The sequence below is a fragment of the Eubalaena glacialis genome, chromosome 7 (assembly GCF_028564815.1).
Source record: "Eubalaena glacialis isolate mEubGla1 chromosome 7, mEubGla1.1.hap2.+ XY, whole genome shotgun sequence".
NCBI classification, from domain to species: domain Eukaryota; kingdom Metazoa; phylum Chordata; class Mammalia; order Artiodactyla; family Balaenidae; genus Eubalaena; species Eubalaena glacialis.
This window is the reverse complement of record NC_083722.1, coordinates 28,670,230-28,697,163: the sequence shown is the minus strand read 5'-3', so window position 1 is coordinate 28,697,163 and position 26,934 is coordinate 28,670,230. Positions and strand designations below refer to the sequence as shown.

Below are 26,934 nucleotides of genomic sequence, written 5' to 3'. Positions count from 1 at the left end.
GGCTGCCAAAAATCACAATAAGGTCACAGAAACCCCAAAACACACCACTGGACACGGTCCTGCCCATCCGAAAGACAATATCCAGCCTCAGTCACCAGAACACAGGCACCAGTCCCCTCCACCAGGAAGCCTCTACCACCCACTGAAACAACCTTAACCACTGGGGGCAGACACCAAACACAATGGGAACTACAAACCTGCAGCCTGCAAAAAGGAGACCCGAAACACAGTAAGTTAAGCAAAATGAGAAGACAGAGAAACACACAGCAGATGAAGGTAAAAACCCACCAGACCAAACAAATGAAGAGGAAATAGGCAGTCTACCTGAAAAAGAATTCAGAGTAATGATAGTAAAGATGATCCAAAATCTTGGAAATAGAATGGAGAAAATACAAGAAACGTTTAACAAGGACCTAGAAGAACTAAAGAGCAAACAAACAATGATGAACACTACAACAAATGAAATTAAAAATTCTCTAGAAGGAATCAATAGCAGAATAACTGAAGCAGAAGAATGGATAAGTGACCTGGAAGATAAAATAGTGGAAATAACTCCCAGAGAGCAGAATAAAGAAAAAAGAGTGAAAAGAATTGAGGACAGTCTCAGAGACCTCTGGGACAACATTAAACAAACCAACATTTGAATTATAGGGATCCCAGAAGAAGAAGAGAAAAAAAAAGGGACTGAGAAAATACTTGAAGAGATTATAGTTGAAAACTTCCCTAATATGGGAAAGGAAATAGTCAATCAAGTCCAGGAAGCACAGAGAGTCCCATACAGGATAAATCCAAGGAGAAACATGCCAAGACACATATTAATCAAACTATCAAAAGTTAAATACAAAGAAAAAATATTAAAAGCAGCAAGGGAAAAACAACAAATAACACACAAGGGAATCCCCATAAGGTTAACAGCTCATCTTTCAGCAGAAACTCTGCAAGCCAGAACGGAGTGGCAGGACATATTTAAAGGATGAAAGAGAAAAACCTACAAGTAAGATTGCTCTACCCAGCAAGGATCTCATTCAGATTATGGAGAAATTAAAACCTTTAGAGACAAGCAAAAGCAAAGAGAATTCAGCACCACCAAACGAGCTCTATAACAAATGCTAAGGAACTTCTCTAGGCAGGAAACACAAGAGAAGGAAAAGATTTACAATAACAAACCACAACAACTAAGAAAAAGGTAATAGGAACATACATATTGATAACTACGTTAAATGTAAATGGATTAAATGCTCCAACCAAAAGACACAGACTGGCTGAATGGATACAAAAACAAGACCCATATATAGCCTGTCTACAAGAGACCCACTTTAGACCTAGTGACACATACAGACTGAAAGTGAGGGGATGGAAAAAGATATTCCATGCAAATGGAAATCAAAAGAAAGCTAGCGTAGCAATTCTCATATCAGATAAAATAAACTTTAAAACAAAGACTATTACAAGAGACAAAGAAGGACACTACATAATGATCAAGGGATCAATCCAAGAAGAAGATATAACAATTGTAAATATTTATGCACCCAACATAGGACCACCTCAATACATAAGGCAAATGCTAACAGCCATAAAAGGGGAAATTGACAGTAACACAATCATAGTAGGGGACTTCAACACCCCACTTTCACCAATGGACAGATCATCCAAAATGAAAATAAATAAGGAAACACAAGCTTTAAATGATACATTAAACAAGATGGACTTAATTGATATTTATAGGACATTCCATCCAAAAACAAGAGAATACGCTTTCTTCTCAAGTGCTCATGGAACATTCTCCAGGATAGATCATATCCTGGGTCACAAATCAAGCCTTGGTACATTTAAGAAAATTGAAATCGTATCAAGTATCTTTTCCGACCACAACGCTATGAGACTAGATATCAATTACAGGAAAAAATCTGTAAAAAATACAAACACATGGAGGCTAAACAATACACTACTAAATAACCAAGAGATCACTGAAGAAATCAAAGAGGAAATCAAAGAATACCTCGAAACAAGTGACAATGAAAACACAACGACTCAAAACCCATGGGATGTAGCAAAAGCAGTTCTAAGAGGGAAATTTATAGTAATACAATCCTACCTCAAAAAACAAGAAACATCTCAAATAAACAACCTAACCTTACACCTAAAGCAATTAGAGAAAGAAGAACAAAAAAACCCCAAAGTTAGCAGAAGGAAAGAAATCATAAAGATCAGATCAGAAACAGATGAAAAAGAAATGAAGGAGAGAATAGCAAAGATCAATAAAACTAAAAGCTGGTTCTTTGAGAAGATAAACAAAATTGATAAACCATTAGCCAGACTCATCAAGCAAAAAAGGGAGAAGACTCAAATCAATAGAATTAGAAATGAAAAAGGAGAAGTAACAACTGACACTGTGGAAATACAAAGGATCATGAGATAGTACTAAAAGCAACTATATGCCAATAAAATGGACAACCTGAGAGAAATGGACAAATTCTTAGAAAAGCACAACCTTCCAAGACTGAACCAAGAAGAAATAGAATATATAAACGGATCAATCACAAGCACTGAAATTGAGACTGTGATTAAAAATCTTCCAACAAACAAAAGCCCAGGACCAGATGGCTTCACAGGTGAATTCTATCAAACATTTAGAGAAGAGCTAACACCTATCCTTCTCAAACTCTTCCAAAATATAGCAGAGGGAGGAACACTCCCAAACTCATTCTACGAGGCCACCATCACCCTGATACCAAAACCAGACAAAGATGTCACAAAGAAAGAAAACTACAGGCCAATATCACTGATGAATATAGATGCAAAAATCCTCAACAAAATAGTAGCAAACAGAATCCACCAGCACATTAAAAGGATCATACACCATGATCAAGTGGGGTTAATCGCAGGAATGCAAGGATTCTTCAGCATACTCAAATCAATCATTGTGATAAACCATATTAACAAATATAAGGGGAAAAAAACATATGATCATCTCAATAGATGCAGAAAAAGCTTTTGACAAAATTCAACACCCATTTATGATAAATACCCTCCAGAAAGTAGGGATAGAGGGAACTTATCTCAACATAATAAAGGCCATATATGACAAACCCACAGCCAACATAGTTCTCAGTGGTGAAAAACTGAAACTATTTCCTCTAAATCAGGAACAAGACAAGGTTGTCCACTCTCACCACTATTATTCAGCATAGCTTTGCAAGAGTTAGCCACAGCAATCAGAGAAGAAAAAGAAATATAAGGAATCCAAATCGGAAAAGAAGAAGTAAAGCTGTCACTGTTTACAGATGACATGATACTATACATAGAGATTCCTAAAGATGCTACCACAAAACTACTAGAGCTAATCAATGAATTTGGTAAAGTAGCAGGATACAAAATTAATGCACAGAAACCTCTTGCATTCCTATATACTAATGATGAAAAATCTGAAAGAGAAAGTAAGGAAACACTCCCATTTACCATTGCAACAAAAAGAATAAAATACCTAGGAATAAACCTACCTAAGGAGACAAAAGACCTGTATGCAGAAAAGTATAAGACACTGATGAAAGAAATTAAAGATGATACAAATAGATGGAAAGATATACGATGTTCTTGGATTGGAAGAATCAACATTGTGAAAATGACTATACTACCCAAAGCAATCTACAGATTCAGTGCAATCCCTATCAAATTACCAATGGCATTTTTTACAGAACTAGAACAGAAAATCTTAAAATTTGTATGGAGACACAAAAGACCCTGAATAGCCAAAGCAGTCTTGAGAGAAAAAAACGGAGCTGGAGGAATCAGACTCCCTGACTTCAGACTAGACTACAAAGCGACAGTAATCAAGACAATATGGTACTGGCACAAAAACAGAAATATAGATCAATGGAACAGGATAGAAAGCCCAGAGATAAACCCATGCACCTATGGTCAACTAATCTATGACAAAGGAGGCAAGGACATACAGTGGAGAAAAGACAGTCTCTTAAATAAGTGGTGCTGGGAAAACTGGACAGCTACATGTAAAAGAATGAAATTAGAACACTCCCTAACACCATACACAAAAATAAACTCAAAATGGATTAGAGACCTAAATGTAAAGCCAGAGACTATCAAACTCTTAGAGGAAAACAGAGGCAAAATACTCTATGACATAAATCACAGCAAGATCCTTTTTGACCCACCTCCTAGAGAAATGGAAATAAAAACAAAAATAAATAAATGGGACCTAATGAAACTTAAAAGCTTTTGCACAGCAAAGGAAAACATAAACAAGATGAAAAGACAACCCTCAGAATGGGAGAAAATATTTGCAAATGAAGCGATTGACAAAGGATTAATCTCCAAAATTTAGAAGGAGCTCATGCAGCTCAATATCAAAAAAACAAACACCCCAATCCAAAAATGGGCAGAAGACCTCAACAGACATTTGTCCAGAGAAGATATACAGATTGCCAACAAACACATGAAAGCATCCTCAACATGACTAATCATCAGAGAAATGCAAATCAAAACTACAATGAGGTATCACCTCACACCAGTCAGAATGGCCATCATCAAAAAATCTACAAACAATAGATGCTGGAGAGAGTGTGGAGAAAAGAGAACCCTCTTGCACTTTTGGTGGGAATGTAAATTGATACAGCCACTATGGAGAACAGTAAGGAGGTTCCTTAAAGAACTAAAACTAGAACTACCATATGACCCAGCAATCCCACTACTGGGCATATACCCTGAGAAAACCATAATTCAAACAGAGTCATATACGACAATGTTCATTGCAACTCTATTTACAATAGCCAGGACATGGAAGCAACCTAAGTGTCCATCGACAGATGAATGGATAAAGAAGATGTGGCACATATATACAATGGAATATTACTCAGCCATAAAAAGAAACGAAATTGAGTTATTTGTAGTGAGGTAGATGGACCTGGAGTCTGTCATACAGAGTGAAGTAAGTCAGAAAGAGAAAAACAAATACCGTATGCTAACACATATATATGGAATCTAAAAAAAAAAAAAAAAAAGTTTCTGAAGAACCTGGGGCAGGACAGGAATAAAGAGACAGATGTAGAGAATGGACTTGAGGACACGGGGAGGGGGAAGGGTAAGCTGGGACGAAGTGGGAGAATGGCATGAACGTATATACACTACCTTATGTAAAATAGATAGCTAATAGGAAGCAGCCACATAGCACAGAGAAATCAGCTCGGTGCTTTGTGACCACCTAGAAGGGGGATAGGGAGGGTGGGAGGGAGGGATACACAAGAGGGAGGAGATATGGGAATATATGTATATGTATAGCTGATTCACTTTGTTATAAAACAGAAACTAACATACTATTGTAAAGCAATTATACTCCAATAAAAATGTTAAAAAAAATAAATAAATAAAATAAAAAATAATAAAATAAAATAGACCCAAAAAAAAGAACATAGCTGCTACAAATCACACCTGGCATGTTTCCTGTTGGGAAATTCAATTTTTGTCTAGCTATGTACCCTGAGAAATGCCCTGGATAAAAACTAAATGATCATTATAAATTTGTGTTGCCTTGGTAATTGCAACAGTTGCATGCACCCTTGCTCTCTTACCTTTGTCTACGTACTCTTAGAGGAGCTAATACAAAACTCTAGAGCCTGACCAATGGAAAAATTTGAAGTTTGGTAGTTTTGATATTTATATCATGTGGGATCAACCACTCAAGCAGCCTAGATTAAAATGAAAGTTTCTGCAATCATTGCGCATTATAAATTCTCATTCGAGTCCCACAATCAGTAATCTTGGTTGAATTGAGCATACAGGTGTAGAGTAGCACATAGGGACCCTGTCTTGTATGAAGAAGAATATTGTCTCATTAAGATGTAAAATAAGCATTATGGTTAGAATGTGACCTCTTTCAGGGCACAGAAATAAAAGTTCTAAGATTACTAGTTGCCTGAAAAAGCATTAATGAACTGCTGTGGAACACTGTTGTAGGAGGTGTGCGTTCTGGAAGATTTAACACAGCTTCAAAAATAATACGAAAATCCCAGATGAGCTTAGGACAGGTCTAGGACAATATGGACTAAAATAAGTTACTAAATAAATAGCCAAGTGTGAGAATAGAACCATTAATGAGAAATATTTATCATCAAGGGATTGTTCAAAAGTCACCTATTTTCTGGCAAGTGCTTCGCCATTTCCATCATTACCTTCTGATTTCTGGGGAAAATATTTTTTAGAACGGTCAAAATATTTCACTTGAAAAATGAATTATGTGCGTGAATGACACAGGCATGACAATATATAAAATGTTGAAAGGCTGATTTTGCTTAACGGAGTTTCATAAAATTCTCCCAGGGAAACCTATCTTTCCCGTGTTACCAAAATGGGGAAAAATCAAGTCAGCAAATAGCATTCTCTCTCCAGCTTCTCCTAAAGCTGTGGAGGACGGCTTCTGTAATTTAGCAGGCCTTTTCCCTCCTTAGTGCCAAGGACTAGGTTTTGCAATATTACCTTGAGGATTTAATATCTCAGCGCGGCTGTTTCTGACTCTCCAAAATAAGGAAGATGAATTATTTAACAACCAGGAAGCACCAGCTGTGCTCTCTCCCAAATGTTGAGCTTCTCCCGCCAATGGAATTTACAATTGAAATAGGTTTCTAATCTAAAATGGACTACAGTTTTGACAAGCGAACAAGCCTGGAGAGTTTCCGCTCAGTGGAGAAGACATATTAGTGAGCATGTCTTCATGGCTTTCACTGGGCATCCTAGAAATTCTCCGGAGATTAGACCCTGGCATCCCACCAAGTGGGCTGAGTACTCCTGACATGGAGGGCACATGCTCCAAGGCCACTGAAGAAGAGGATTTACAACTTGCAATATGAGGGATTTAGGTTAGATAAAGACTACTTTCCTGATGGTCTGTGTTACAGGAGGAGAGTATTCTAGGAGAACTCTTTGCCTCAATGTTCCAAGAATTAGAGTACTAGTTCTCAATGGGGAGCAATTTTGCACCCCAGGGGACATTTGGCACTGTCTGGAGACATTTGTTTTCGGCTGTCACAACTGGGGAGAAGACGATACTACCAGAGTCTACGAAGGGCAGGGATGCTGCTAAACATCCTGTGATGCACGGGACTGCCCCACGACTAAGAATTATCAGACCCAATGTCAATAGTACCTAGAAAACTTACACATTTTTTCAGTTCTCTTAAATGTTGGCATACTCAGGGGGTCCTATAATTCACTGTTTCAAGAGGGCTTTCTATGACTCTAATTAGCCTATCAGGGCCAGTTCTAGGAAAGAAAATAATTCTCCTCATTTGTTTAGTGCAAACAAAAATGCTGACTTACCACCCCAGTGGGCACACTCTAAAGACTTGTTCTTCTTTTGTCTCAAGTGCCTCTTATACTTGCATATATGCTTTATTTTTGCTGGCTAAGTAATCCCACAATTACCTTAACAGTTACTATCACTTGGAGAGAAAGACCTGAGGGTAGGATGATTTGGGGGGGTCATGGAAAGTTCCACTATCCAACAATCTTCTGGCCAGGTTTTGTGGATGATTAATAACCCTCTTGTTTTTTCATTTTGATATTTCTTGGCCCATACCCATAACATTTTCCTGCTTTGTATTCATCTTTTAAGTCTATAGCATTATTGGGATTTTATGTTGACTTCATAACCTTCAGAGTAACTGTTCATGGCAAAATATTTCCCTGTTTATGGAGAGGAGCTCTCCACTGACCTCAATTTTAATGAATACATTTAAAAATAAAACATTTGTTATCAATTGAAATAAGAACCCCTGAAAGACTTCTCCCACCAATATAGAGTATTTGTTTTTATTATAGAGCCCTGGAGGAGGCTGAGTCTGATGTAGCACCAATTCTGGATTACTTGGTGCTCTGAATCATTTTGAACTAACCTTTAAGATTCAAGTTACCATGCTGTACTGCTAATTTTCCATTTACTTGTCCTCCTTCCTCACTAGACTGTATGTTTCTGGAAAAGAGGATCTATAACTGATCTCTGTAACTCCAGTGCCTAGCCCAGTGTCTGAAACAATATAAGCATAGAATACGTCTCTATTGAGAAAAGCTATTCATTGGGATAAGGTAAATATGGAGAGGAGAATATTTGGAGCAGGGAAGATACTTGTATATCTTTTGAACACACATAGGTGTTTAAGACTCAGGAGACATCAATTTCCCAAAACTTAAAAGTTTGCTAAAAACAAAAAGGGTATGTAGTTGAGAATGAGGTCTATGTGTAAGAAATTATTCAGCCAAAGAGAAGTACAAGAGAATGTAATAACCATTTTCAAGGTCACAGGTAGAAGATGTTTCAAAAATGATAGTAAAGACCAGGTTTCTTCTTTACTGAAGTAAGAACAAATAGAAATAAATGTTTTAAATAGATATGAGAAATAATTTTCTTCTGGAGAGACATTAAATAGTGAGTAGTTTATTGAAGCAATTTATATATAACAGGGCTTTCCGAAACATGTAGATTAGATAACCTTCCCAAATCTCTTTCAACAAAGGCTTGTAAAAATATATATATGCACAGGGGGCTTCCCTGGTGGCGCAGTGGTTAAGAATCCGCCTGCCAGTGCAGGGGACACGGGTTCGAGCCCTGGTCCAGGAAGATCCCACATGCCGCGGAGCAACTAAGCCCATGCGCCACAGCTACTGAGCCTGCGCTCTAGAGCCCGCGAGCCACAGCTACTGAGCCTGTGCACCACAACTACTGAAGCCCGCGAGCCTAGAGCCCGTGCTCTGCAACAAGAGAAGCCACCGCAATGGGAAGCCCGCGCAACACAACGAAGAGTAGCCCCCGCTCGCCGCAACTAGAGAAAGCCCGCGCGCAGCAACAAAGACCCAACGTAGCCAAAAATAAAAAAATAAATAAATAAAATTAAAAAAAATATATATATATGCACATAATATGATGATTATGTCAAACTCCTTTAAGGCATGTCACAAGTACTTAATCCTTTTTTTAGAACAGTAAATAAAAGAAAGGTCAATTCCCTATTTTATATGGTTCTGCAAAATATGAGTATGGATTCAACTCTGTAAAATGCTTTTACTTTTTGCTAAAGATAAAATATTTAATATAAAGGTGACAGTGGGGTACCAAATGTTTGGCTTTCTTTTTGTAATGTATAATTTCCCGTTACTGGTGGCCAGTAGTGCACACCACATCATTCATATTGACTAGGAAAACATCCTTTCACCTCACTGTATCAAGTGATTTGTAACTGCCATTTAAAAATAATAAGAGAGGGAGTATAAGATTTGCGAACCCACTGGGATGCTAATGGAAAGCTTTCTACTGATCCAAGAAGGGCACTAGATTGTTACGGCTCCTATATAGTTGGAACCACTTTAAATATTCATTGCACTTTAATGAACATACTTTTCCTTTAATTAGACATTGTGTTAATACTGTTTTAATATGAATGGACTTGCCACACTGATCTGGGGACTCCAGGATCCGTTTGTGAATGAGTTAGAATGTCTCAAGCTTGTTAAAACTAGAGGTAGTTAGCCTTCCCAGAACTCATTTATGTAGAAAAGTATAATATTATTTTCACTGATGAAAAGATAGAAGGCATGGGATTTGGCTGAAGATTAAGTAAATTTTGGCTAAGCTAAGACTGGGAGTATTTTGAAATTCTTTAATATGATGTTTTTAAAACTCAATATGGGACAATTAAAAAGCCAAATGGTTAATTCACTTGATCCTTCATTCATTCAACACGTATTTATCTCCTACTACGTGCTTATCGAAGGAATGGGCTAACAATGAACAGTATTAATGAATGGTTACAAAGTGGTAAACACTGACCATCTCAGGATATGAAGGAATTTAGGTTATCTTGATGGAAATCAAGGAGCTAATAACAACTTAATAAGAATTGAAAGTCTATTTCAAGTCCTAGTATTATACATCTTTGAGCTATCAAGATTTATTACCTTTGGCCCTATCACCATAATAATAAATATTTACCATGTACCTACAGGTTTTCTTATTAATCTCCTGGCAGAAATGTATGAAGAAACAATGCCTTTTAAAGTGTCAAGGGACATATTTTCCCAATGACTGGCAATCCAGGACATCTTTGGAGCACAGCAAATTGATTAAGACATCATATTTCTGGCCAATCAATATCAGATTAGGGAATTACAGGAGAGAATGAAGTTGTTTATTTTAGCTACAGAGCTCCTATGGAGGCAGCTTACCTGGCAGGGAAATGGTACTGTGATTGCTTACGTCAGGGCAAATGCTCTCTTTCTGAGACCCCAGACTAAGCCTTGAAGTGGAGGTTCAAAGGAAGTGGTATTATTCCCTTGTCCTCTCATCCTATGAATCCGCAAAGGAGCTCGGTAGGATGGGGGGATGTTTTTCTGGTCTAAGGTCCCTCAGTGTTTCTCAATCTGGTTATTCACTGGAATCATACAAAGAGCTTAAGAAAATACCAATTCTCAGGCCCTTTCTCCAGAGCTTCTGATTCAATTGGTCTGGGGAGGGATCAGGCATCATATAATTGGAAAGTTCCTGAAGTGTTCCTTTTGAGAATCATGGAACTATACCAGGTGAAAAGCAGTAAAAATTACTTTGTAATAGGATAAGCCACAAGGTGCCCTTAGAAGCTTACTCTTGGATGTGGTCCTTAACAAAGCAATTTACAGCATTTTGGAGTTGATCTATAAGTAAATCAGGTCCTTCTAATTTCTATCCAAGGTTTTTCTTGGGACACCTGCTCCTCTGGAACCTGTTGACCTATATTTGTATCTTGCTTTCATAAGTTCATATACTTATGAAAATGACATTTTAAATCACATAAGAAAATGCTCTTTTCCTTCAGCTTCTGTTGACAAGCCAGAATACTTTGCATTTGTCTGTTAAGGATTGTGGAAATCAGCTCCAAAAACACTGTCCTAGATATACTCTCAAGATAACAATAAATGAACAATTAAGTAAATTATGCCACAGTCACTTGCCAGACTTCTGAGCTATCAAAAAACAATTATTTAAATTCTTATAAAAAATGAAAATAAATCGGATCAAAAAAGATATGCACTCTATATAACAACTGTGTACTTTATAGTTAAAGACTGGAAAGAAATTGTTTATAGAATTGGTGAGTGGGATTGTGAGTGATTTTTCGCTTGGTGTTGTTATGATGTTGGATTTAGATAAAAAATTGTTACAATTTATTAAGAAACCACTAAGTGCCTGAAAGTTTTAAAATCTGTAGAGTGGATATTAATAATACTTTTAATGTAACATAAAAGATATTAATAATGCTTTTTTTTAACACAGAAAAACTGAGGGGCAAAGATGTTAAATAACATGTCTAAGGCCATACATCTAATAAATGATAAAATTAGATTCAAACATAGATTTGTTTATTTCCTTTTCACTACCCTCTTCATCATTATTTTATAATTTTAAAAGAGGGGCTCAATCAATAAGAGGCTCCCCTATCTTTTAACCCATTAAAGACTAGGACCTACCTCAGGAAAAAACATCTGTTGCTTTAGGCTAAATGGGCCGCACTGTCAATGCTTATAACTTTAACATCATCAATAACTTCAGGGTTCAGAGCTGAGGCAAAGAAGGGAAGTAAAAATCTTATGTCAATTTAGTTATCAATCACCAAAACATTCTTCTATCAGGAAGAAGACTAGTAGGATAACATCAGTTTATAAACAACTTTTTGGGATAAATTAACTAAAAATATAAGTGAACATTGTTTAGCAAGAGGCACACTGATAAGATGTGATTAGTTAATAAAAATGTCTAAAAGCCTAGAAAGGATCCAATTCCTTAAAAATAATCCCCAAGGTAACAATGGTTGAAAAGAATGTACTGATAATAAAAGTCAAGCAGCTAGTACCAGTTTTGTGTGCTATTCCCTTAGAGAGATATGCTCAACTACGAAAAGGGGTCATTAAACTAGTGCAGCCCTTGAGCTTCTCACTCCCCGCTGGGAGCTTAGCAGGGTGCCTGTCTCCAGGGGCACTTCGTGGTGACCCACTGGCCCTGACCTCATGCTCCATTACTCAGGCTTTGCCTCACCCACCCCAGGAATTTGCCCTAGAGAAATCATTCCCCAAATTGCATTGTGCAGGAAGACCTGGATCCTGGGGAAGGAGAAATGACAAGCTAGACTTTTCTCACATTTCTTTTAAACTAGAAATGCGAACAGGAGAAAAAAAAAGAGTATGTGTACATATATGCATGTACAAGTTATATAAATTTACAAAAAAATACTGATTAAAATATACACAGGAATGGTGATTCCTCAGTTTACAAATAAAAGGTGCCTTGCAGGTAAATTACAAACCAGAAAGGTTTTCAATGTAGTGATGGGTGACTGGTTACCAATATTTAGAATTATTTTTGAGGGTAATTTTAGCAGTTCTGTTCAAGTGATGCTTTTTAAAAGACTGCTATTTTTCTGAGTGGAACATACGTCAGGAGAGCAGGATAAAAGCCTAATAAAAACATATCTATTATTTTTAAAAAAGCTTTATAATCTTGAAGGAAAATAAGATGGGTTCTAAATAGCCCATATACTTATTATGCTGTTGCACAAACGTTTAAGAGCGTGCTTCATCTTTGATTTTAATGCCACATTTCATACATGGAAAGGGTAACCAATCCTGTCTACGGGTTTAGCTTTTGGCTTGCTAATATTCTCATCCTACAAATTTTCACTAATCTGCCACATCATCTATTTCCTCCCTCCCTCCCTTCCTTCCTTCCTTCCTGAAGTAGGACTTCTGTTCTTCTTCACTTCTTTAGCCAATTCCCTTTGTTTTAAGAAATTAATTTCTCTCTCTACCATGACATGAATAGAAATGATAAAATCTTTTACTTTACGTTTCATGACCTCTAGTATTTTTGCTTATGATGCTCTGAGTCCTACTACATTTAGCATGGGTAGCTAAATAAACATCCCTCTCTCCAATCTAATGATTCTCAAACTTCAGTAACTGATGGACCCTCTTTTTTGTAAAGTAAAAAATTTCTTCTCAAACTACAGTATTGACCTAAATTATTTTACTTACGATAAACTGCTGTTTTAATATAGATATGGTTCTGGCTAATGTGGTCAGTTTCTCTTTTTTTTCTTTTTTAAATTTTTAAAAATTGAGATAGAATTGACTTATCACATTGTATTAGTTTTAGGTGTACAACATAAGGATTTGATATATATGTGTATTGCAAATGATTACCGTGATAAGTTTAATTAACATCCCTCTTTTAGCAACCTTCAAATATACAATACAGCATTGTTAACTATAGTCATCATGCTGTACATTGTATCCCCAGGACTTATCTTACAACTTACTTTCTTTAATTACATTTCTATTTATGTATAAATATTTTTCATAGATAAAATATAAAACAAAAGAATCTTCTAAATGAAACATTTATCCAGTGCAGTCTTTCATTTCACTAGCAAATAAACACTTGGAACTATTAAAACAATTAATGTAACTTGGGTTTCCTAAGGCCAGAGTATCCATAGGAGGTCATATCAAGAGGAACTTAAATTTCATTTGCTGGAATCCCCACTTGAATAAGACAGAAATTCTGGCCTCTGAAAACTTTTACCCATGCATTTCCTGGAGTCTTTAGAATGTCTTTATTATTTCCCAAATTGGCCTTTACGGTCTGCCTCTTTGGCCCCCTGGCTGATGGCTACTCTTGTGCGTTAGAACTGGTGCTGGTCCCCTGACATTCTGAAGTCTGTTCTTGGGTCTTCGGATGTGATTCTTTGAATTCCCATCATGCTACGTTGCCAGATAAAATACAGGATGCCCAGTTAAATCTGAATTTCAGATAAGCAAAGAATGCAATATTTAGAACATACTTATACTAAAACAAAAATTTTTTGTTTACCCAAAATTCAAATTTAACCGGGTGTCCTGTATTTTTATTTGCTAAATCTGGTAATCCTACCAGGTGTTCGAGCTGTCTCTCTGCAGGTTTTCCCGAGCTGAAGTCACATGTGTGCTGTGTGTAGGTGGGGGAAAGAATCTCTCTCTCTCTCTTCCTCTTCTGGTGGCCCTTTGTTTCCTAAGCCCAAATGCAATCCTTCTTGTGGCACTTGTATATCAGGACCACTCATAGAAACAGCTTTCAGTGTCTTTCTGTGGCCATCTTTCTTTAGGGTTTAGGCACAGCCTTGGAACAGCAGGCTGGCTGGGATGGGCTTTTTTCCTGTCCCCTTGCAATTTCCCCCAAGGGCTTGTTCCACAACCTCCCCTGTACTGGCTGGCTCCACACAGGCAAATCAATGTATGTAGTGAAAGCTACCAGCCCTACTAGGTTCATTAGGCACATACAGTTATATTTTAGCAAAGACTTGCTAAAAGTCTATAATACAACTTAGACTGTGATTAAGGGAACTGCCTCTTCAAAGTACCTCTAAAGTGTATAAAAGTGCTTTCTACCTTTGGAAGCACTTAGGGAAGCTCCATGGAAAAAGCAACATTTTTTTTTTTTTTTTTTTTTTTTAGCAACTTTTAAGAGATGTGAATTTGACAGTGTGAAAGAAATTCCAAGCAAAAGGAACAGTATGAATGAAGGTAAGAAAACAGGAAGGTTCAGGGTGGGTTTGCTTCGGTTTGGTTGCAGCATAAGATGTACTGCAATCTGAAACTTCAAGTAAAGTTGGAGCCCTGGTCAAGAAAAGTTCTCAATGGCTATGGTCAGGAGTTGATCATTTCTTCTCCAGGCAATGGGAAACTCTAGCAGGATCTGGTCAGAGGAAAATGTAATCAAGAGATGCAGATGATCCTGTTATACAGGCTAGGTTCCAAGTGTGAGAAATTATGTGAGAGAGATTAGATTATTGCCTAGATAAAATAGGTAAGAGGTAATGAAAGCCCAGAGAGACAGTGAGAAAGAAACGAAAAAAATTTGAAAAGGAGACCTTGGTCTTCAACCTTGATAATCCATTATAATCATCAGAGGAGATTTAAAAAATTTCAGTGTCCATGCCACCTCCTGACTGAGTCAGAATCTCTGGAGATGAGATCCACACATCAGTATTTTTAAAGCTCCTCTCATGATTCCTACACTCAGCAAAGACTGAACACCTCTACTGCAGAACAGAGGTCTTCATACATCTGCAGGAGTCAGAAGCACCTGGAGGGCTTGTGGGACCTAACCCCTAGTTTCAGTAGATCTGGATTGAGGTCCAAGAATGTGCATTTCTAGCAAGTTCCTAGGCAGTGGGGATGCTCTTGGTCTAAGGGCCACTGTGGCATAGAATGAATTAGCTCTTACTGTTTACATGTCTCGGCTGGGTAGGGGTGGTGGAAAAAGAAGAGTTAATCATAGATGACTGAGATTCTGAGCCCGAGTTAATGACAGAACAGAGATGCCATTCAAAGAGTTACAGACCTGGAAGAAAATTGGTGTTTGGCTTGAATGAGAATATTGAGAGAACACACCATGAAAAAAGACTTTCATGGGAATAATTATAAATATGGGAGTAGTAAGGGGAGAGAACCAGTAAGAGGTAGAGAACCATCAGAGATGTAAGACGAGAATCAGAATGTCACAGAAGCCCAGAGGGGAGAAAGAGGTCAAGGCTAGCTCTATTGAAACAAACTCTAAGATATTTCCAGACCCAGTGAACACTGAAACCAAGGTCCCACAGTCTCCTTAACTGTTCTTTACTGTCCTTAGCAAAGACTGGTCACATTCAGAATGATGATCCTGAAGGCAGCTCAAGCTCTTTGGTGCAAAAATCAGAAGGATCTACACCCCTCATATTCTACTTCCTCAGGAAATAGCAATGACTACCATAGGATAGAAAGATTTTCAGCTTTGAGGTCTGAAACAAAAAGGGCTTTTCATCTAATCAAGTGTTCACAAGAAAATCAATTAACCAATTTTAGACAAGGGCAGAATATCACTGCTCAAAGAGTTAAACCGGCAGCACTTGTTAAGAATTTACAAAGAACCGGGTGCTGTTCTCAGTGCTTTAAGGACCAGAGGCATCAGCATCACCTGGGAGCTTGCTAGAAAAGAAGAATCCCACTCCATCCCAGACCTAGTGAATCGGAATCTGCATTTCTATCAAGCTCCCCAGTTAACAATTAGAATTTGAGAAGCCCTGCTTTAAGTATCATAAACTCATTTAACCCATATAATGATGGGAAGTCAGGGCTATGATTGAAGGAACTGAGTTACAAAGAAGTTAAAACATTTGTACAAAGTCATAGAGCTAATGGAACAGAGTAAAGATGTAAAACTAGACCATCTAGCTCCATAGATCCTAATCAAAATTGTGTTACACCAACTCTCAAGAAATTCTCAACACAGCCCTTAGCACCTTCACCATTACATTTTACTTCCATCCACAGTGGCTTTCGTTTAGTGTATCTAAGGTACCATGTCCTCCCCTTCATACTCTTGCTTCTACCATCTAACCCCACCATCTAACCCAGATCTTAGCTCACAGTTACTTCCTCAAGGAAGTCATTTCTAAGAGCCCAAGACTTGGTCTACTACTCTTACAGCACCAGGCAATTTTCCTCTAGGATAATCTGTAATAATAAATTTATTTGATTTTTGTCTTTTTTACTAGACTCAAGCTCCTGGAGGGTCACGCACCACATCTGTTTTGTTCCTCACTCAATCTCCAGCGTCCAACACAGGGCCTGACACAGAGCAGACACTTATAGTACATTACGTTAGTTAGTGTATATGAATGACTTTTGAGTCTACTGTACATCTTACCCACGTTAGTATGACCCGCAGTGACAATCAGAACTGCACATTCTCTCTCTCCACGTAATTAAGAGACCTGGTGAGGTGACAGAACATACCTGAATGTTCAAAGGGCAGAAAGAACTTTGAGGCCGAGCCCTAAATGTCCAGGCAAGCCTCCATCTACCTTGAACACCTGGAGCTGCTTTCAGACCCTCCTAAAGCTATAAGAACCCTTTAAACACGTTTCTGTCTTCCAGAACCTGAGCCATCCTCTGCCTTCAGCCTTTGAGACAGCAGAGGGAAGTAAGAGTGGCACAGATGAAGCCTCTCCTTGTAGGGAGGGGAGCTCTGAAGGGAAAACATCGGCTGTTCCAACACAAATCCCGTAACTAAACAGACCCATTCATTTTAAGTGCTGCTCATCAGGTACCTTTCAGAGGCCCTGAATTCCCCTGAATTACAGAGAATGAGCCTTGATTTCAATGAATGGCTGTGCCATAATAATCCTGTCCGAGAAAGGCATGGATTGCAAAGCCACTTTAAAAATACACTCCACTCTAATTTTATGTTTCATTTTCCCCAAATACCCTTGTGCCTATGTATAGTTCCTATACCTTGTGTTCTCATATAATATTAAGACGATTAGGCTAATGAGGGCTTAATGTTGCTACTATTGTAAAATAACTGCAAAGGGGCTTGAGAAAAAACATTGCTGATTTTTTTTCTTAAAGAGATGGTTAGATTTAATTTCATCATTTTTGGAAATTATTGAACGACAGTAATCAGCTTTAAGTTCAACCAGGTGACAGGCCCAACTACAGATGATAAGGATGAACATTTCCTTAATGTCACAGAAGAATCCTAGAGCTTGAAGCCCATACTGCAGATGGGACTTATCCGATGTCACACAGCTGGTCTTTACAGAACTGGGGTCAGAACTCAGGTCTCCTGAATATTTCTCAATTTAGTCTGCATTGTATTATCCCATGCTATCTCATCAATTCTTTTTTCCTGATGCCAATTTAAGACAGAAGTACTCAAGCCTGCCTGGCACATAAGCCCCTGGCTCAGAACCATGGGTCACCTGACAGGCTTCCCACACTCAGTTGATCCTGGAGTCTCACCTTAATTTGTTCTGAGTTGATGTGAAATAATATTAAAGGTGAAATCATGTGCCAGTGAGGAATTTATTAAACTCTTTGTGGCAAGTTCCATGATAGTCAGATGGTAGGAGCCTGCCCAAACTGGAAGCTTTACTCCCTTGCGGGTGAATAAGGGAAGTGAAGCTTCACTGCACCTTCACCTGGGCTGGTCTCCTGAGTGCGCAAGGGGACTGGTGTAAAAGAGCAGCAGTGGTTTCAGCAGGGATTTGAGATGGCTTGGGAATTACGGCCCTAGTTCTTCCTTAACACAAAGGGCTGTTGTCACAGAGAATAGTGCAGGATGTACAAGGACCTGATATAGTACCGTGGTTAAGAATATAAACTTCAGTGCCACACAGACCTGGATTTCAATCCCAATTCCAACATGTACTACCTTGGGGACCTCTTAGAAGTCACTTGACCTCCTGGTCTTTAGGTTTAGGTTCCCAACTAATAGAAGGGGAATAAAAATATTCTTCCCGATTCATAAGCTTGTAAAAATGACATGCTGTGTATAAAACACCACATCGGTTAGGACACAAACTGAACATTCAATAAGGTAGCAATTTTTTTCCCTTATTAAGAGAGAGAATCAGGAGTGTAAACTTTAATCTAAATATAAGAGAAGACCCTGACACAGCTGTCTTTTGAGGTTTTAAAATGAATTAGGGAAAGAAGTCTATGGAATAACTTTTCCTGGAAATCTCTGAAAGTAATGCTGGTCTTTACTTTCCATGTTCGCTTAAGTTGCTCTCCCATTGAGATTGGAACTAATTAATGGCAACAGCTTCCAAATTAGGAAGATGTACTCAAGATGTGCCCAAAGAAAACACTCTTTTAAGAAGCAGGAAAATCTATCTTTGTTCCTCTTCTTAAATGTGGTACATTGCAGCACATACACTTCACTTAAACATCTGTTTAGAGGTGTGTATTAATGGAATTTAATGGGGAGGACAGGCTGCAGGGGAAGCAAATATGCTTAATTTGTTTCTCACCATTTGCCATGGACCACATTTCTCTGTTTCTTCTTTACTTGGTCTTTTTCAGTGGTAAAAATTAAGAACTAGGGACATATGGAAATTGTTACTTTCTTGGAACTAGCAGATGGAAACGTGAGGTTATCATGGCCTACGTAAGAAGCAGGGAAATATTGCCTGTAACCATTTAAGCCCCCTGAGTTATAATGACAATATTTCTTGGAGTCCAGAGCAGTCCTTGCTTAAGGATTTTGAGTGCCTGTCTCATTTTAATCAAGAGACTGGTTCCAACAATATGTTATGTGTTTAATTTCAAAATTCAGTCTGGCTGCATTGTATTGACTTATACAATATGTATGTTTAAATAAGTAGAAAAAATGGTCCCCGAATTACCAGGGTCAAAAAATTTATAGAAATCTGGAGAGTGTAGAGAATACCTTTAAAGTAAAAGCACATTATAGAATTTGAAAAGTGATGATAACTTTGCAATGTTACAGTATAAATGAACAAATTAATCAACAGACCGGTCAGTGATGTAAATACTGTCTGCATAGAACTGGACAAGGTTGGGGTGGGAGGTTGTGAATAGTACAGAAGGAATGTAAGACTTGACCTTTGTGCTTACTCAGGGATATAATAACGTAAAGATTATAATGACAGGCACAATTGTAGAGTTCATATTATATAGGTGTAGGAATTTCAGATTCTGGTGTCTTTTCTACGCAGCTTTTGAAAATGTGTGCATGTCTCCATTTCTTCTGTAGTATTCTAAGCTGACTGCTCCTTTTTCATATCAGCTTTATCTGAGCCTCTCTTTGGAATTCCATACCAGCAACTTTTTGTGTCCCTGCTTGTCTGGATCACCTTGTCAAGACAATCATGTTTATCAGAAGTTCTAAACCCTTCTGTGCTCAGAACTACTTGGGTGTCTTAATAATATTTGGAAGATGCCCTTCCAATTGTCATAACCAAGATTTCTGGCCGCTCCTTTCTGTCAATCAGTGTTTATACATCTTCAGACTACCTCCAGGCTCTGACCTACTGCTTCTTTTATGTCAAGAGATTGCCAATTCTGACTCACACTATCCAGCCCCTGCCATTTATTTTGCATTTTTCTTTAACTATTGATTCTCTGCCCACCAACAGCATTATCCAGCACTAAAATTTTCCACAGTGGCCTCAGTTGGGAAGATCGGTGACCCAAGTATGACAGAGGAAAGCAACATTAATCAGAGGGCCAAAAACTGTGTATATAAAAATTTCTCTCAAATCTCATAAAACAGAAGTTCTCAAACTTTATTGTGGGTCAGCATTCTAGGGACACTCTTTGAGTATCACTGTCACACATGAATTAAAATCATTTCCAGATCACATATGATCAAAACAAAAGCCCACCTCACTTTGCTCTGTGCCAGGGAGTTCTTCACCTGAAAGGCCTTGCAGACTCTTTGATAGGATTCTAGGTATCCCTGGAATTCCACCAATTATATTTTATATTACATTAGCATGTGTGATATTATATCTGGATGCTTGAGAGGGACCATTACTCTCAGATTACCAAATAATTCATTTACCCAAAAATAGCTTAAGGACCCCAACGACAGCATGCAAAGAGTCAAGCCAATGCATTTGAGGAGACATTGATATTAGAATGTAGCAGAAGAAGGGCTTTACGGATTAGAGAGCCAGTGTATAATTCTCCTGTTCTTGTTATGGTTAGTAGAATAATTCCACTAGTACTACATGGCCCTTTTTAATCAATTACTCCATTTTCTGATTATCCACTGACTCTGATCAAGATGCAGATCAACCAACCAATCAGCCAGAAAGTTTAGACAGAGCACCTATTATGGGCCTAGCCTAGTGGACCCAAAGATTGCAGAGTCCTTGCTTGCAGGTAACTCAGGGTGAGGACCCTGACTTCTACGATTAAGCCCCATTAGGGTAAGAACCTTGCTTTTCTTGCTCCAGACTGTCTGTGCCTAGAAGAGCACCCAGTAAATCATAGGAACACAACCAGTCATTATTAAAGGAGTGAATTAGAGACCTCAGGGGTTTGTATTGTAAATGTCATAATGATATTGCCGGATAAACAAAATGCCCACAGTGGTTGACTGGACAAAGCCCTTACACCTGGAGAGTACTGCTGACTCAAGGAAATAAGGGACTTAACTAAGACTGCATATTAATAAACTGCAAACTTGCTTCAATAGGGAAAACAAACTGAAGTTTAAATATGTCACAGTTTCAAAATCTTTCTTTACACCAGATGTTAGCACAGGACTCAGTTAAAAGACTGTAGGCGAAGAAGATCACCTTTTCACTGCATCCTTTTCTTGAGCAAGCAATAATGTTGATGGCAAAGGATTCAGGAAACGGAATGCATGCAACCCAACCACATACATTCATCATGCTCCTTTCAATAAGTGTGAGGTAGGCAAGCCCTTACCTAGATTTCAAGCTGATGAATCATCTGTCTAGTTTCACTAAACCCCAAGGGACTGCTCCTCTGAACAAGGGGCTGAAACCCTGTCAGCCTCTGGATACATTTAAATAAGGACAGTATGTTAAAAGGAAGCAGGTTATGGGATTTCCTGAGGAATCCTTAGTTTCTTAGTGCATTAAATCCTCCTTCAATTCAGGAAAAACAGCCTTTTTATCTCAAAAATCCTGAGAAACGTATTTTTAAAATTGTGTACAGACACTGTATCAAATAAATAAATAGAAATATTAGTAATTTTCTATGTTTGGCCACCCATTCATTGAAACTGGGGTCCCTCCTATTCCATGATCTCCCCAGAAGCACACACACACCCTCATACACATTAGAAGAAAGAAAATTCCTTCTTCTTGGGAAACACCTGTCTCGGGAATTCTTGGCTGTGCAGCCACTGAGCATGCACGGGGTCGAGCATACAAATGGTGCAGTGACTCTTTTGGAAGTCACATTTGTCCCTGAAACTTCAGTCACCTGGAGACTGCATGCCTCATTGCCTGCAGCAGCTCAAACCTGACAGTGTGGAATGAATTTAGAAATCTCATCTGAGCAACAAAATCTGAATTGAGAGTTTAAACAGTAACATCTATATAATGCCGAAATTATCATTCACGGCACCTTTTGCTGACTGTGGATTTTTTTCTTTTGCTATTGGGCTGTTATAATAATCTTGCTCTGGTTTGGATCGTGTGTGTGTGTGTGTGTGAGTGTGTGTGTGTGTGAAAGGAAGATAACAGGACTCAGTTAACTAGTACATCAGTTAGCCGCACATCTCTATTTTCACACATAGAAAATTTCTGCTGCTTTTGCTGTGAGAACACACATACACATAATTCCTGGAATCCTTACCCCATTCATACCCACTGCTTTCAGACACACACTCACAGGGCAGCGAAGCACAAACTCCCTACATGTCAAAATCAAGCCAGGTTGAAGATGTAAATAGGTGGATATGGCACCAGGTGGATGTGTAATCAGTAATAAGAAATACATCGAGCCCCATAATGAAAAGAAATCCCCCAAATTGTTCAGGATTCCCCCTCCCCCTTCCATTCACTGATTTATTAACCCTGAACAAAGATGTAATTGCAGGGTCTCAGAAACAACTTTTTTTTTTTTCACTTTTGGCATTTGTTTCGTTTGGCTTTGAATTTCTTAATATCTAGTCATGCCATTTATTGCCTGTTTTCTTCACTCAGTTGCCCATCGTTTCCCCCCCCCACCCCCCAAATGAAAGAAGCATCAGCTTCTGAGTCTTAAGGATGAGACCTCTGCATTTTCTTTGCTTGTTTAGGGCAAGAAATGAAGTGCTGCCTCTTTAACTGGCAGAAGCATGCAGGAGGAGCATACCTTTAATTTAGTGTTGGGATACCTCACTTGCACCCTGGCTGTTGTCTTATTGGAGACGGCAGCCTGCCTGAGATCCTCTAGCACTGAAATAATATCATCCAGCACGCATTTCTTATCCTGATTTCTCAACACACACAGATGGGAAAAAGTATAATTATAGCCCTTGTGGTTCACCTTCATTTCCAGCACGGCTCGGTGGGTCTGCAGGATCCCCTCAGCCTGGAGCAAAATATTGTCCCCGGGTGGGGAGAGGAGGATCACCCTGCCATACCTCCCGGGGGTGTGTAAGTCCGAATAGAGCTGGCTTTTGGACTGGTCCAGGGGGAAAAGGCTGCTGGCCAGGCTGCGCTCGATCTTGGCCAGGCTGTGGCTGGGAGCGACCAGGCGCTCCAGGTCGCCCTCGGGCTGGAAGCGGTTGAGCGCGCTGAGGCCGAAGGTGATGGTCAGGACTGCGGGCACGGTGAGGAAAAAGACCGGGTGCCGGCTCACGCACAAGCCCAGCCTGTGGCAGAACGACTGGAGCCCTCTGCGAAGCACCTGCCGCAGCATCCTCCACCAAATCCAGCTCGCAGGCGCTCCCGGCCGTCTTAAAAAGCACATGTGACATGTGTAAGCGCCGGGCTACCCCCCCTCCCCCGTCCCACCCGCTCCGGGTCTGCCCCTCGCCCCACCGCCGCCGCCGCCGCCTTCCCGCCCCCTCCGCGCTCACCCCTCACCACTCCACCCGGTCTTTCCCCGGCCCCACCTCCATGCGCTCCTACTACTCTTTCAAACACTGCAGCAAGTTGCAGCAGGGCGGGCAGGTACCCACCGCGCGCGCGGGGGCGGGCGGCGGGCGCTGCGGGGGCCCTCTGGCCCACCCCTCCCCGGCCTCCCCACGCCCCGGCCGCCTCCCGCGCCCCCTCTCACCGCATGAGCGGCGATCCCGCGGTCTAGCCCTTCATCCCGGTGCTGCAGTCCCAGGGCCTCCCTCGCTGGAGGCGGTTCCGTGCGGAGCGTCCCACAGATGTGGATTTCCTCTCCGTCCTGGTGGGGTTCCGCGCCTAACTGGAACCATGTGGCTCGGTGTTGTAAGAAGCAGACATGTGCCCCACGAGGGGGGGCGGGAGGAGGGAGAAGAGAAGGGAGGGAGCGGGGGATGCAGGGGGGGCGGCAGCTAAGCTTTTCCTTTTTTAAGAGGCTGACAGTTATTTTTAGAGTTTTGTTTTCCCTCTTCGCTCCCCGCTGGAGTGAATGGAAGAGGAGATGGTGAAGGCGCCGCTGGCCCATTGGAGCGGTGGCGATTAGAGCCTAAGAAGGGGGTTGGGGGGGCGTGGAGGGAGGGACTCGAGGGCTTTTGGCGGAGGCAGCCTTTTCGCCTTTCCGGATTCCCTGTGCTCTCTAATTCAGCTTGTCGGCCCAAGAAAAGGAGCAGAGAAGATGATGCTGCATTTTTAACACACCACAAAGCATGCAAAGGATTTCCTTGCAGCGCCTTCCACGCTGTCATTCCCCAGACTGGACGGCTGCAGCCGAGGCTGCCAGAGACCCCATCTATTGGCGGTGCGTTGGACTCTAGGGATCCTTCCTTGCTCTGGTGATTGGAGAAGAGGCATTTGCCAATAGCAGTCGCCTGTGGCTTAGGGGTGTGTGTGTGTGTGTGTGTGTGTGTGTGTGTGTGTGTGTGTTGGAAGTGAAGGTCCACAGACAATATGTGGTTTCTCATAAAATATTACATTCACTTTCTGTACTTTTGAAGTTTACGACCAAAAGTTCTTAAGGCTTGTTTCAATCTCCTTCCCCCATTTTCCCTTCCACCCCTCATCCCTGAGAACCTGAGAACCTCCATTTTCTCGTGGGAGTGGAACTCCAGAAACAAACGTCTGGGGGCACCCATGACAAAATCTTTGAATAAAGAAGGCGAGATAGGTAGGGGGAAACACATTGGAGTCGACTAATGTATGAAACAGAGTCACCTTCATCACATAGGAAAGAAAACTCCCACCAGGTGCAGTTCCTCCCTCCATACCCAACAATGTGAAGGTGAAGAACCCTTACCTGCAAATCAGATCAATTTCAAAAACTTTAATATTAATAAGTGTGTGTATTGTTATTTTCTACCTGTTGGGGCTCTCACAAATTCACGTTCCAAAAAGAATATGAAGGAATTTTGAGGCCAAATTCTAAAGTTTGATTGTGAACAGGAGATCTACTTTCCAAAGTTTCTGTTCTTTTTGTATTGCCCTAATAGAGAAGATTGAGTTTCAAGAGATGATTCCACTCACACTCTCTTAATCACAATGAAAGGGCCCATCCTTCATTAGATGCTTAGAGATGTACCCATCAATGCATACAAACAAGCCAAAGGACTTATCCGCTTAATTGATGCCTTGATTTTTGCTAATGGTTCAGTTCTTCAGTTAAGAGACCAATGAGACAGCAGACAGCTCAGAAACAGGGTCAATGCTAAAGGTGGTGTTGTTCATAAAATTAAAGAAAAATCTTAGCCTTTTAAAATGGAAAGTGTTTTTGGTGACCATTCAGCTTGAATTCCTACCCAGGGCAGAAATACCTTCTGTAATATCCCCGATGGTTCTCTATCCAGCCCCAAGCTGCAAAATTCTCACATCTGAAGACTCACTAATTTTTCCAGAAATCATTCTGTTGTTAGACAGAGTTTCCTATCTGTTCTCACAACATTCATGGACTAGTTCTCCCTCTCCTTCACCAGGAAGAGTCCCCTTTGCCTCCAACTGTCACTTCATGTAATGCATTCCGTTAGTGCCACGTGATGGGAAATTGTTTTTGGCTATACAACAAAGAGGAAATGTGTCTGTCATCCATTTTCTACATCCTCTTCATTATATTAAGTATATTTGGCCATATCACCTACATGAAATTTTCTAAGAAATAGTTGTTTTGCAAAATATGGAAGAATAGATTTTAGGAATGGATGGTGTTGAGCAAGTTATCTAGCCCATCTTATAGATAAAAACATTTTGTAGATAAAGAACTGTAGAGATTAAGTTACTTCAAGGCTACCGTCAGAGTCATTTGCAGAGCTGACACCAGTGTCTGGTCTTGGTCTCTTGTTTCTGGGCCCAATGCATTTTCCCTGGCAGCTTTGGATTGGCCGCATCACTATACGTCAGAATTGTTTCCTCTCTTCGTACTCTCTCCATTTCCCACATCTCCTTCCCCAATAAATTCAATAGGATTAGAGAAGAATAAACATACCAATAGATAACTGACTAAATAATTTATGATACATCCCTAAGATGTATATAAATATACATTGTTTTAAGATTATAATGACATGAAAATACGTTCACTAAATGTTAAGTGAAAAAAGTACGTACAGTATGAAACCACTTTGAAAAACAGACCCATAGAAAAAAAGATTAAATCTGCATTAAAATGTCTGTTTATTGCAAGATGATAGGATTACAGGTAATTCTTTGAAAGAAAATAACTTCTAAATTTTAGAACAGTTCAGGTTTTGGAAAAGTTGTGAAGATAGTACACAGAGGGCCCTTATACCTCACACCCAGTTCCCTATTATCAATATCTCACATTAGTATGGTACTTTCATGACGATTCATGAACCAGTATTGATACATTATTATTAACTGAAGTCCATACTTTATTCAGATTTCCTGAGTTTTTACTAACATCGTTTTTTGTTCCAGGATCCCATTCTGGACACCACATTGCATTTAGTCATCCTATCTCCTTAGGATCCTCTTGGCTGTGACAGTTCTCAGATTTTCCTTGTTTTTGATGACCTTGACAGATTTGAGGAATGCTGGTCAGATACTTTGTAAAATGTCCCTCAACTGGGAATTGTATGATGTTTTTCTCATGATTAGACTGGAGTAAGAAGTTTTGGGGAGGAAGAACACAGAGGTAAAGTGCCCCTTTCATTACAGCTTATGAAGGGAACATTCTATCAATGGGACTTGTCACTACTAATGTGAATCTTGAATACCCTACCTGAAGTAGCGTTTGTTAGGTTTTTCCACTGTAAAGTTACTCTTCTTCCATCCACCTTTCCGCACTGTCTTTTTTGGAAGAAAATCACTATGTACAGCCTACACTTACGTAGTGGGAGTTATGGTCCTTCCTCCTTGAGACTGGAGTCTCCATAAGTTATTTGGAATTTTTCTGCATGGGATATTTGTCTATTCTATTCTATTCTATTCCATTCATTTGTTCAATATTTTGTATCAATACAGACTCATGGATATTTCTAGATATTTC

General features: G+C 39.6%; 1 protein-coding gene across 1 annotated transcript in view; it reads right to left on the bottom strand.

Moving 5' to 3' along the window:
- Positions 1-23,295, bottom strand: part of PTCHD4 (patched domain containing 4) — a 191,979-nt gene extending 168,684 nt beyond the window's left edge. Inside the window, exon 1 of the mRNA XM_061194996.1 lies at positions 22,870-23,295. Within this exon, the coding sequence (XP_061050979.1) occupies positions 22,870-23,295 (426 nt within the window). The remainder of the gene's footprint in view (positions 1-22,869) is intronic.
- Between the last annotated feature and the right edge of the window lie 3,639 nt (positions 23,296-26,934).